This window comes from Cornus florida, unplaced genomic scaffold, assembly GCF_030987335.1.
Source record: "Cornus florida cultivar Cherokee Brave unplaced genomic scaffold, ASM3098733v1 CherokeeBrave_3.0.0_Hap2_Chr08, whole genome shotgun sequence".
Lineage (NCBI taxonomy): Eukaryota > Viridiplantae > Streptophyta > Magnoliopsida > Cornales > Cornaceae > Cornus > Cornus florida.
In genome coordinates this window covers 1,181,644-1,194,102 of record NW_026775578.1, presented here as the reverse complement: position 1 = coordinate 1,194,102, position 12,459 = coordinate 1,181,644, and the positions used below count along the sequence as shown (strand labels likewise).

The 12,459-nt window shown below is 30.4% G+C and overlaps 2 protein-coding genes and 1 long non-coding RNA gene across 3 annotated transcripts; 2 read left to right on the top strand and 1 right to left on the bottom strand.

Moving 5' to 3' along the window:
* Positions 1-3,749: 3,749 nt before the first annotated feature.
* LOC132268792 (uncharacterized) lies at positions 3,750-4,626 on the top strand. The gene is made up of 2 exons (XR_009469365.1): positions 3,750-4,269; positions 4,378-4,626. It is a non-coding gene; the product is annotated as an uncharacterized LOC132268792 (long non-coding RNA).
* A 1,856-nt stretch (positions 4,627-6,482) lies between these two features.
* Positions 6,483-7,982, top strand: LOC132268791 (uncharacterized). The gene has a single exon (XM_059769632.1). It carries the CDS (start codon positions 7,476-7,478, stop codon positions 7,785-7,787), a length of 312 nt encoding a protein of 103 aa, XP_059625615.1. The 5' UTR covers positions 6,483-7,475; the 3' UTR covers positions 7,788-7,982.
* A 1,824-nt stretch (positions 7,983-9,806) lies between these two features.
* Positions 9,807-10,937, bottom strand: LOC132268790 (uncharacterized). Its single transcript, XM_059769630.1, has one exon. It carries the CDS (start codon positions 10,753-10,755, stop codon positions 10,141-10,143), a length of 615 nt encoding a protein of 204 aa, XP_059625613.1. The 5' UTR covers positions 10,756-10,937; the 3' UTR covers positions 9,807-10,140.
* Between the last annotated feature and the right edge of the window lie 1,522 nt (positions 10,938-12,459).

Genomic DNA, 12,459 nt, shown 5'->3' with positions numbered 1-12,459 from the left:
TTTGGTGTGAATTGAAACTTTACTTTAAGCTTAAATTGAGTTAGATCAATTATTCAATCTGATAAAGTGGATTCTGATTATGGTCGCTAACTAACTTAATAGGATAAATAATAGTTGTCAAAGTATTAACTTAACAGTATAATAATGATAACAAATGTTACTTAAACATGTTTTGTATTTTTATTTTATTATAATATATTGACAAAAACAAAAAAATACAAAGCATAAACAGCTGCCAAAGGACAGTTGATCTCAAACCTTTTTGGATATACTAGTCAACTCTAAAATATACAGTAAGTGTCACTAGAGAGAATGATGGGCTGCTTTCTATTAGCAAAAATCGTAAACTTCCATCATATAAAAAGCCCAAACCGATGCGGGGACGAAGTTGGGCTCATAGACAACTTACGGGCCCGCGCTGCAATTAATGGTGGTAAAAAACCAAATTGTTTTTAGGTGAAAAGCAAATTCTAAAATATAAAATGGCTAAAATCACAACGATAGCTGGTATAAATCATCAAATTAATAGAGTATTAGGGAAACAAACATATTATTGAGTAGCAGTATCTCATTTGCGCATGAAACCTACTACTATTATATTATTGACTCTAATGAACCACATGTAGCAGCACAAAACAGGTGCTAGTACAATTCACATGATTTATGGGGTTCGGGTCTGTGTAGGTGTCAATCTATCATATTCATGTATCCCTTGAGAGTATTCCCAACGCACATTTCATAATTGGCTTTACATTTTTTTTTGAAGTGTAAAGTCACGTCAATAATTGTGCTGACATGACTCTACACTTATTTTGAAAATTTTAAGTTATGCACAATTTTTAACATTTTATACTTTATTATTATATAATTTTTAAAATTTTATTTATTAATAAATAAATATTTTCTTTTTCAATTGTTTGTTTGTTTATTTTTTGCAATTATTTTCAACAACTATATCGATAATGACTATATAATTCTTTGCTTCGATTATATGTTTTGAAATTTTAAATAAATTAAAAAAATTTTAAAAACAATGATATTACATACATAAATAAAAATATATATTATATAGCTTCGTACAAATAAAATAACATAATATAATTCAGAAAAATATATATATATTAATACTTTTTCACGTATAAAAAAAAATATTACACATTACAATTAATCAGGCATATACTATAAAACTTAAATAAATACATAACATGTGCAATACAATAGAACAGCTATTTTACACACTACCACACACAATCACTCTTCCATTAAAAATTATTAATCAAACACAAGGCCCACTCTCAGAGAATAATGTCAGTCGCTACTACGGTATACATATTTGGAGTATGAAGTGTAAAAATTTTAGTGGGGCCGATAAGTGTATAATGTGCGCAACAAACCAATTCATTCGCTACAGAGGTGCATATTATCCAAATTGTGCGCGCACTGGGGATGCTCTAACAAGTCCCCCACATACGCCACTTTATATATGCCTAATGTCAGTGCACATAGAAATTATCTCAAATTAATCAAATAAAATCATTTCATGTACTTCCTCCCCGCCCAATATCTCAAATTAGCTTGACAAATATAAATTTTTTTTTTTTCAAAAATTTTAATTTTTAGAGAGATGAGTTTTAATATTTTTTTATAGACAATATTTATATATTCATCGGTGAGTAGATCATCCCTACTGATCTTTGATGTGGTATAATTACAAATGCACGTAGAGCCCGTTCGGAATTGTTATTAGAATGTTGAAAACACAGTAGAACTGTTATAAAAGTGATATCAGTAAAACATAGTTATGCATTTGGTGACATATTGTATAAAACACAATTTATACTTGAAGCAATTTTAAAATTTTTTGTTAATAATGTTGTATAAAGCACTTTTATTACTAATTTTACTTTTTTACCTCTACACTAATAAATATGTGTCAATTTTTTAATATTAAATATCATAAAATTCCACTGAGTTCAATAATTTATGAAGATCAACTTGTATTGTTTTTTTGGGGGGGTTTAAATATCACATATTTTGTTTATGATATACTATTTTTATTTAGTACTAAAATATAAATAAGTTAAACATAATTTAATGATTATTAATTTGTATTTGATTTGTGATCTTCGAGTAATACAGTTAAATAAGAAAACTCATTCATATGCTATCTAAAAATGAAATTTAATAATATAATGTTTTTGTAAGAATTATAGAAAAGTTAGGATATTCATTTTCTATTTGTTTGTAATATGGACAAAACTGTATTTATAAAAAATAGAAAGGGATTACATTGTCTAAAAAAATTTAGATACCTAAAATGATAAACCTCTACACGCAACACAATTTTAGAAGTTACAATTCTTAACTTCACTTAAACGCGTTTTTTTTGACATAACCTCCACCACTTATAAGCGCTTTATTTTTTTCACCAAACATATTTAACAGGAATTTTTTGAAATGAAAAATAAGAATAATAATTCTTTTAAAAATAAATTCAATCGTCCACTCACATTTCCTCATTTATCACTTTCCTATTTTGTAGTTATGGATTATGTGTGCATTTGTGACCTAACTATATCAACAGAAAGTAGAAATGACTTACCCATCAGTGAGTAAGACAAATATTGTCTTTTGTTTTATTATATTTTTTTACGAAAGGTATTTTTATTTTTTTTTAATTATATTGATACCAAATATGTCTAGATCCACAGAATGTGATGGTTTACATTTTATAAGTTCAAGATAATTAAATTGGTAATGTTAGCCAAATATAAAAATGTGATCATTTAATTTGAAACAGAGGGAGTATAACATAACAATCTTTTTTTAAATAAAAATTTCCTCAGAAAATAATATGTTATCGCAACTAGTTGTTGCGTGTAATGTATTATTTTGTTGCATTTTACATGATGGATGAAACTCGAGATACATCAAGAAGTTCCGTGCTTTTCTCTTAAAAATAAATAAATTTATGAATGAGTTTTCGTTACTTGCAATAATGTAACGATAGTCTAAAAATGAGAGACCCGATGTTCTTATTTAAACTTCTCGAAAATTAAAGCTGATCAGGGTTACTTCTCATAGTGAAATAATTAGGACAATTGATGGTGGATCCTGTTTTAAGCCCTACTTCACAATTAATGTGACTTCAATTATTTCATTTTGAGAAGTAACGGTAACAAGGAAGTAAGGCTGGGAATCATTTTTCATATGGAAATACTATCGAGTGGTGGGGGGCAGAGCCCGCTTTCTTGCTTGTATTATCATTACGGCACTAAATTTTCCCAGAGAATGTCTGACTTTTTCTATGTCCGATTTTTTTTTTTTTCCTTGCTGTTTATATGGTGGGAGGAAAAAATAACAAATGAAGATTAATCATCTACTCATAATTCAACTTTTACCTGACCAGCCACATACATATAGCAATGAATCATGGAGTACTTGTTTGCTCAATTGTACAGTGCTAAAACACTTCTCATTAATCAAAGTTTGTACAGACACAACTTCAAGCTTAAGAGAACTGATTTTTTTTTTTTTTTTTTTGAATAGATATTTCTTTTTGATAGGGCAGGGCCGGCCCTGGCCCAAGGCGACCAAGGCAGTCGCCTAGGGCCTCAGATTTTAAGGGGGCCTCAAAATTTCGAGGCCCATGCAAGATGGGCCACCAAAAATAAAAAATAAAAATAAAATGTGTAATCAGATGCAGCAAATCTTTTAAAGGGCCACAAAATTTACAGGCCATGAATGATGGACCGCAAAAAAAATTAATAAATAAAAAAATAAAAATAAAATTATAACTTAACAAATCACTTAAGGGGCCTCAAAAAAAATAATAATAATAATAAAAAAATCATTTGAACTGCCAATCTCCATTGTCATAACTCTCGTTCTCAAGAATCTCAACAGACTCTCAACTCTCAAGCTTACCCGATTACCCTCTCTCTCTCTCTCTGCTATGCAAGACTACAGCGGCAACAATCAAAAGTTTTTTTCCCTCAAAAATCAAAAGATCAAAACCCAAAAAATTGAAAACATCACATCATCATCGTCTTCACTTGTTCCTCTCTCTCTGTTTCAGAATCCAGACTTCTAGTTCGCAAATCGCAGTTCGGATTTGTAACTTGCATCGCATGATTCGCATCTGCATCAATCCATCATCATCGCTATGATCGCCTAAGCACACTCTTCAAAGCAGCCACTTCCAGAGGCCTCAGCTACCAAGTCTTCATCGCCTCTCTTGCCCTTTGCCTTGTCCTTCTTTTTCCACTGGTCTCTATCTCTCTCTCACCCATCTCATTACTTTTTCTAACACATACACACATATATATATACACACACTAAATATGTATTATTAATTATTTGAATATTTAATTGCAGGAAAACTTCGCTTCCTCCATTCAATTTCTCTCTCCTTTGGAAAATCTGCCTCCTTGCCATTCTTGGGTACTGATTTTTTAACCATTTTATATAGTCATTTTGTTTCATCAAAAACTTACAATTATTTAGATCCAATATATATATATGTACATGCCGGCTCAATACAATATTTAATTTTAATATGTGTATATGCTGATGTAATGAGGATGAGAGAGAGAGAGAGAAAAAAAAAAAAAAAAAAGAAGATAATATTAGGATAGAAATATTTTGTGCACACTATTAAATTTTGTATTTGTTGAGGTTTAATGATACAAGAAAATAAAATATTTAGGTAAGATATAATGTATAAAGAAAAAAAAAAATTTGGGGGCTCTCAAAAAAATAATAATAATAGAAATCTTTTAGGTCAACTGTCAAATTTCTCTATACGTTGAAGTTTAATAATTAAAATACTATAATTATTTTAGAAAAATTATAATATATAGAGAAATAAAAAATTATGAGGCCTTCTTATGTATAGAGGGTCTCACATTTAAAGTTCGCCTAGGACCTCTCGAGATTTTTTCAATCTCAGGACCGGCCATGTGAGAAGGGCTAAAATTAAGAAATTAGTAGTTACATTAACCATTGATATTTAATATCCTGTCACTAATTCATTTGTTTCGTGTATTTATTGAGACAATGGACATATGTATCAATTGACGGAGCTAGCTCTTATTATGGGAGACATTGTCACCATCACGTACTCTCCCCACAAGAGATGGAGGATCAATGGAATATGCATAATTTTGTGCTCCTCCTCTGAGCCCATTACAGTGCATGCCTAAAGTTCGATCAAATAGTTTGCTCTTAAAGATAAATACTGAAGATATAAAGCAACCAATTTGCACCAAATGAAGTGGGCATATATAGTTTGTAAAATGAAGTGGGTATATATATAGTTTGTTTGAATTCTGATCCAAAAAAAAAAAAAAAGTTAATTACAGTCGCACTTTTACCCATGCATGATCTTCCTAATACTCTGGTATATGTTCTCTTACCAGACGTTAGTTTCGTGCAAAGGTGGTTGTTTAATTAATTTAGTTCTTTTGCAGGTCTCAAATTTTCTTCTCTTTGCCACTTGCCCTTTACCATTAGTAGAAAATTAGATTACGAAAAGGTTTGATAAATTTATTTTTGTTCCATGTTTTTTTTTTTTTTTTAAGGTTAAGTAATTACACACACTTATGCTCCATGGAGTAGGCTTATACCACCTGAGTTAGTGCCCGTGATAAAAAAAAAAAAAAAATTAGTTAATTAATTTTACATGCATAAGCACAAAACAAAATATCTTGTGATCTTGAATAATTAAGATAGTATTATGGGAAAACTACACATAAGTAGAGTTAAGAATCCTAAATAACAAAATAATTTATTTTAAAAATTTATTTTTTAATTTGATTGAATCAAATAAAATAATTACAAATGCATCAAGAATTATTTTTAAGACCCAAAATATCCTCCAAGCCCTTATTGTAAAATACCAAAATAACCTTCTTATAATCAATAATCATATATTTCCAAAATACTAAAGAAAAAAAAAAAAAAAGAAGGAAACTATAACCTTTCTTAATACTAATAGTTGATATTAAGGTGCTAAATTTAGCAAGTGTTAATTACGACCAAAAGTTTAATATATACCAAAGCTGAAAAAAAAGGTGTTAATTACTCTAAATATAATTTAAAGGAGATGGGAGTCCAAGATAAGGTATTATCAAGAATGCCATTCACGTAATATGGTAAATACTAATTGTAAGATAAAAGAAAATTATTTAAGAATGAATTTATATTTGGAAAAAAAAACTGAAAATAGTTATGGCAAATTTGGATAAATTCTCTGATCTATTTAGTCAAATGACATCCATTGACAAAAGTTTGCATCTTTTTTATTAGACAAGAACCATTATGTTCTAAGTTAGAATATAAATTTAATTATATATATATATATATATATATATATATATAATGAGATTATGAGAGCAACCTTTTAGACGTCCTTTATTGAAAGACAAATCATTGGATTTTATCTCTTTCATAGAAGTAAAAGATGAGTTATCATTGTCCTTTATTGAAAGACAAATCATTGGATTTTATCTCTTTCATAGAAGTAAAAGATGAGTTATCATTGTTTTTTGAACAAAAATCTTAACATGGTAAAGGATTTGCATCGCATTCTTGAGCAGTTTGAATTAAATGATAATCAAACTAATTTAAATTATCTATTTAAATATTAGAAAATTATATATTGTAAAAAAGGATATTTTGGTATTTTGGAATAAGAACTTAGAGAGTATTTTAGACCTTAATAATAATTCTTGATGCATTTGTAACTATTTTTCTTAATTTAATCAAAGTAAAAAATTAACTTTTAAAATTGATCAATTTATTATTTAAAATCGCTAACCCTATCTAGGTGTACTATTATTGTAATTTTGGAGTTAGTAAAATAAACAAAGGTGCTCCATAACCTAATTATATATTAGGACAAACCTTTAATTTATGGACAAATTGTATCCAGTGTAGTGTATTGAATGTGAATTCGAATTCTCTTAATTTTTAATTCTTAAGATAAGTTAACAACTTAAATCTCACCCATGTCAACAATCAAAATTAATGCTAAAAAATTTAATTAAACCTCCACCAAAAAAACAAATAGTAATAATATTTATTTTTTTTTAGAGAAAAAAAGTGAATATTTATAAAAGAATAGTAGTAATTGAGACAATAATGATAAGAAATTGAAAATCCCCATTGCTGCATTGGCAACAGGGGAACAAGAAAATAAAATAAAAAAGGTAGCATCGAGCGAAGAGACCACCAATACAAAATTTAACAATACGGCTTTGCAAGCTTTCCAGCTAAACTTTTGGCCAGGTACAAAATATAATATCAGTACAATATATATATATATATATATATATATATGGAAACCTAAGGTCGAATGATGAATACAACTACTCATTGACACTACTTCCACATTGCCTTGTTTTCTTTAGTAGTAGTATTAAAAGTTAAAACCCCTGATTTCTATCGACATCCGTGCGGGTGGTGGTCGAGATATGGACGAGTTCCGGCCAAGTTTCCGGTCAAGCGACAGGAGGCTGGAGATTGTGAGTGGGAGGAGCATTAGCGGAAACAAGGTGTACATGATGAACAGGCATCGGTCGCCGGATCCGCCTGGCATGAGTCGGCCGAGTCAGAGTTCATCCTCGCCGTCCAAGCCCTGGGGCTTCAACGATCCAGAGATGAAGAGAAGGAGGCGAATAGCCAAATACAAAGTTTATACTGTCGAAGGCAGAGTAAAGGCTTCTTTGAGAAATGGGTTTCGTTGGATCAAGAACAAGTGCTCCCAGATCGTCCATGGTTTCTAGGTCGGACCAAGTCACAGCCAGCGATAGAGTAAGGAAAGGACCAGAGCGATCAAGAAGAACACAGATTTTTTTTTTCTGAATTTGGGAATTTTGCAAACCGGGTGGTTATGCCTCTTTTGTTTCAAATTAATTACTGGTTATTATTAATATTTTTTTGTTTAATTATTAATTTTACTATTTATTTAATTCAGGAGACATGTAATAGTGATACTAATGACTTTTGTTAATTCAAGAAGTACTCCAAACTTCTTCCATGTTTCAACTTTAGAGATACTCCTTCCGTCCCCCTTATTAATAGTCTATTTATTTATTTATTTATTTTTATTTTTTTTTTTTTACATATTTTAAATTAGTTGTCCCCCTTATTAATAGTCTATTTATTTATTTATTTATTTTCATTTTTTTTTTTTTACATATTTTAAATTAGTTGTCTTTTTTAAAAATTTAAAGTATCTTTTCTTTATATTTTTATTATTATCTTTTATTTTTTAAAAATATTTCAAATTTTGTAATTATATATATTTAAATTAAAAATAATAATTTGATAATTTTAAAAAAAAACAATGCATTAATTGCATATCTTTTTAAAAAATTATAAAATTAAAAATGAGCAACTAATAAGGGACAAAAATAATATTATACCAATTATAGACTAAATTAATAAATTTATTTTTTCAAATTTCAATAATTATTGCGGATAAATAGTACTTAGAAGAAATGATAGAAAAATTATAAGGCTGTGAATAATATAGGTTTTTAATATGAAAAGAGTCAATGGTGCACGCTAATATTAAATGTGAGACAATTTAATAAAAAATGAAATTAATAGTAGATCCGTACATGATTAAGCACAACTCATGCTGAATGCAGAAGGCTAGATCTAATCGAATAGTTGATTAGGTTTGGGCCTGCCCTAGGTACAGAATGTTGCAGGGTCATGAAGACGTGACTGGTATCCCATCTCTAGTCCATATTATTTGAGGGCACTTTTTTGTTTTTATATGTGTTACTGTTTCCCGAATCCAACAATTTTCTTTCCAAATGCTGATTACGTAGTAATTCACAACAAATTAAATTTGTCTAAAATTAGATAAAATTTGTAACAACTGAAAAATTAATATCCAATTTTTTACTATATTTTTAAATGGCCAAGAATCTAACTTTTCTTTTTTATTTTTTAGAAAAAAATTTTAAAAAAAACTTACTGTGAATTATGCTTATTTTTCAGCTCAGAATCAAAACTTTTAGCTGTATTTTTATGTATAATTCAAGCATGCTGCCTTTCGAATCCTAATTCAGAATGTATTAATTATAAATTATTAAATTATTGCTGAGTAAATTCTTTGGCAACTAACATATCTCAATCAGTCACTTTTTGCCTCCCTCACAACTAAAATCGTGGCTCACTTTTAAGAAAAATATATTTCACACATTATTCTCGTATTATTATGGTATTTTTATTTTTATTTTTTTTTTCTATTGGCCAACCACTGCAGAAAAAATTCAAGATTTTGTTCATTCTTTATCTAAAATTTTGAAGACTAATTGTCATACTAGAACTGCATATTTGTTTTTCAAAAATTTCACATGAGTAACTTCCTCTAGTTTTTTCTTCTCTTCTTATTTTTCTTATTATTTAGAGTAGTGATTTTCACACCAAACACTTGCACTGAATCGCCTAACCAAATAATTTTTAATTGGTTATTTATACTAAATATAATTAAATGAAAGGCTTCACTTCCTTATTTATTTCATAATTGACCAATTTAAAAAAATATGCTGGCACTGAATTGCCTAAACAAATAATTTTAATTGGCTATTTATAGTAAGTACAACTAAGTGGAATACTTCATTTCGTTATTTATTACATAATTGATCAATTATAAAAAATAAAAAATAAAGAATAAAATTTAACAATTCTGCAATTATTCAATACAAAAATTAGTTTTCTATTATTTATTCTCTGACTTACGTCATGTCATCAAAAAGACATTTGCATCTGTTTCTCTCCCATGCCAATTAAGCACAACCATCCCGTACTCATGGTATAAGTAGATATATGAAGAGAAATACCAAATTCGTTTAGAATAGCAGTAAGTACATGAAAATATTACATTGAAACAAAAGAAAATTTCACCACTATCCAAAAGCGAATTAATATGGCTTCCACTCCCCCAATTTCCACCCAAAAATTGAAAATCAATAAATAAAAATAGAAAAAAAAAAATTTAGAGAAACAAGCTATAGGCCCAATTGAACTAAATCTATAGGCCCAACAATTTTTATCTTCTGCCAGATGGAAAAATAATAGCGTAGCATGAAATGGAAACATGTGCACGTAATTATATGGTGATCATTGCGTACCCTTTCGCTGAAGCCTCATTTGTTGGTAAAACTGAGCAATGAATTCTTCGGCCTTGACATCGATCATCTCATCCCCTCCCCTATCATCCCTGATCTGATCATCATTATCATCATCAAGTTCTTCAAGATTAGACGACGAAGCATATCGGCTTCCCCCGCCGCCCTTGTCCAGCTCTTGAAGGTTGTTGGCGGAAGCATATTGGCTCATGCTGCCCACGGAGGAGCGCGAGGAGGAGGAGGAGGCGCCATGTGGAGAAGGTGGGGGTGGTTGCACATCCTCAAAATGTTCAACCGAAGGTCTCCCCGGCAGGGATTGAAACGAAGTCGGTGAAGATGGTTGTTTGTTCTGTAGATGCAGAGGGCGCATTGATCCTACAAGTTTGTTGAGCATGCCCTTTGAAGCCACCTCCATTTGAACTTTGTTTGATTTGGGGCTTGATCGGCCACGCATAATCAACAACGCCGCCTTCAGAAGGCTGAATGCCCTCCTCTTCTTCTTCTTTTTCTTCTCATCCTTCAGATCAGTAGCTTTATTGTCATTCGTGGTGGTGGTGGGGACATTCTTCGTGGTGGTGGTGGTGGTGGTGATTGATTTATTTTCCATCAGATCGGTGAGATCGATCAAAAGATAAATTAATTGTATCTCTTTTGATTTGTTTGTGTGAGTTTGGATCCCTATCTCTACCCTGCAAATGCAGGGTGAGATATGGAGAGCAACTTAATTCTGGAAGAAACTAATGAAATGTACTCTTTAACATTTATATTTATATTTATATTTATATTTAGAGAGAGGAAGAAGTCTCTGTTTTACTCCATTTATATATTTAGAGGTTAGTTGGGCAATGGACGTTTTGTACACAAAATATTCTGAGGTATAAATTCTGCTCACAATGACAAAAATACCTATGCCAGTTCAGTTGCCAACTCTACTCGTTGACTATGCTTCCACAAAACAAAATGAATTTGTTAATCAGTTCAACTCCAAAACTCACCAATAATCGATGCCCACCTGACTGATCAGTGTTTGTTAGAAATCATGTAACATTGATTTAGATGTCTAGGATTGATTGATGAAGTTTAATATTGTTTGTCATGTAACTTGGGAGTACTTTGTCCCATAATACTCAAGCCTGTGTTACTACTAGTAATATATTTTTTCATTAAACAGACTCACTGGTAATAAAATTTACAAAAAGAAAAGGAATAGCTATTAGATTCGTCTGGTTGTAAGGTTATGTTTTACTCTTGATTGAACGATTTTTTATAATTCTACAAAAACAAGTTTTTACATTATTTATTTAAAAAAACATACTTCTGCTTTGAATTCTTATTACAATTGTTTTTAGTACTTCAGTAGCCCGTAGGTGGCAGGATTGTAATAAGATGCAAAGTTGGCGATTGTTTGTAAAGGAGCGTATCATGACGTGCAGAGCGGTGGTCTAGGCGGAGGAATCGGTTGGGACGGAAGTTGTGGCTGCTAGTTTTAGTTTAGTTTGTGGGAAGAAGGAATGATCTGACGGTTGTAATTGTTTTTGATGCCGCAATTCTTGCAATCGTTAAATTGCTAAAACTGTTTCTATTACCAACACGAATTGCCACATATATATATATATATATATATATATATATATATATTTGCCATATATATACACATAACAAGAAGAATACATAATGCCCAGAAAAATGCATCCATCCATCAAGCGTGACCATATAAGCGGGTATGTGGGCTATAATTCCGCGTTTCTTTGCTGAAAAGGCAAGGATCCCATGTTACGCTTCTGTATCACAATTGCATCATATACCATACAACGTGTTGATAGATAGGTACAAACCACTCTTAAATCATCTACCACATGTTTAGGAGTGGGTCCCATCTCAGAAAATGAAACGGAAGACGACCATTCCTTTTGTTTACCCATTATTGTGGGCGATCCGGACTTGCGTTCACACATGATATGGGCTTTGATTAGCCCTAATCATTTGATAAGTTTGACCAGCACCGTGTCTTCCATGATGTTCATAATTAGTAATTGCATCCATAATAAGTAACGTCGGTGAATAAAATGAGCAAAAGTTAAATTTTTATTTTTTTATTTTTTTCTGAATTATACTTCTCTCTTGCATTGGACATAAAAGACTAGTACGATATGAATACAACCTAAACCAGCGAACTTAATTTAAAACTTTCCAAATTTAATTGAGATTTAGTTTGGATTGATGTCATGTAACCTGGAACCAAAGGGATCTTTATTACCTATGCAGTCAATCAAAATGTAGTAATATCTCTTTTACTTTTAAATTAAAAGAT

Bases quoted from the DNA above. Each gene is read 5' to 3' on its own strand.
- LOC132268791 (XM_059769632.1), top strand. From the start codon at position 7,476: ATGGACGAGTTCCGGCCAAGTTTCCGGTCAAGCGACAGGAGGCTGGAG.
- LOC132268790 (XM_059769630.1), bottom strand. From the start codon at position 10,755: ATGGAAAATAAATCAATCACCACCACCACCACCACCACGAAGAATGTC.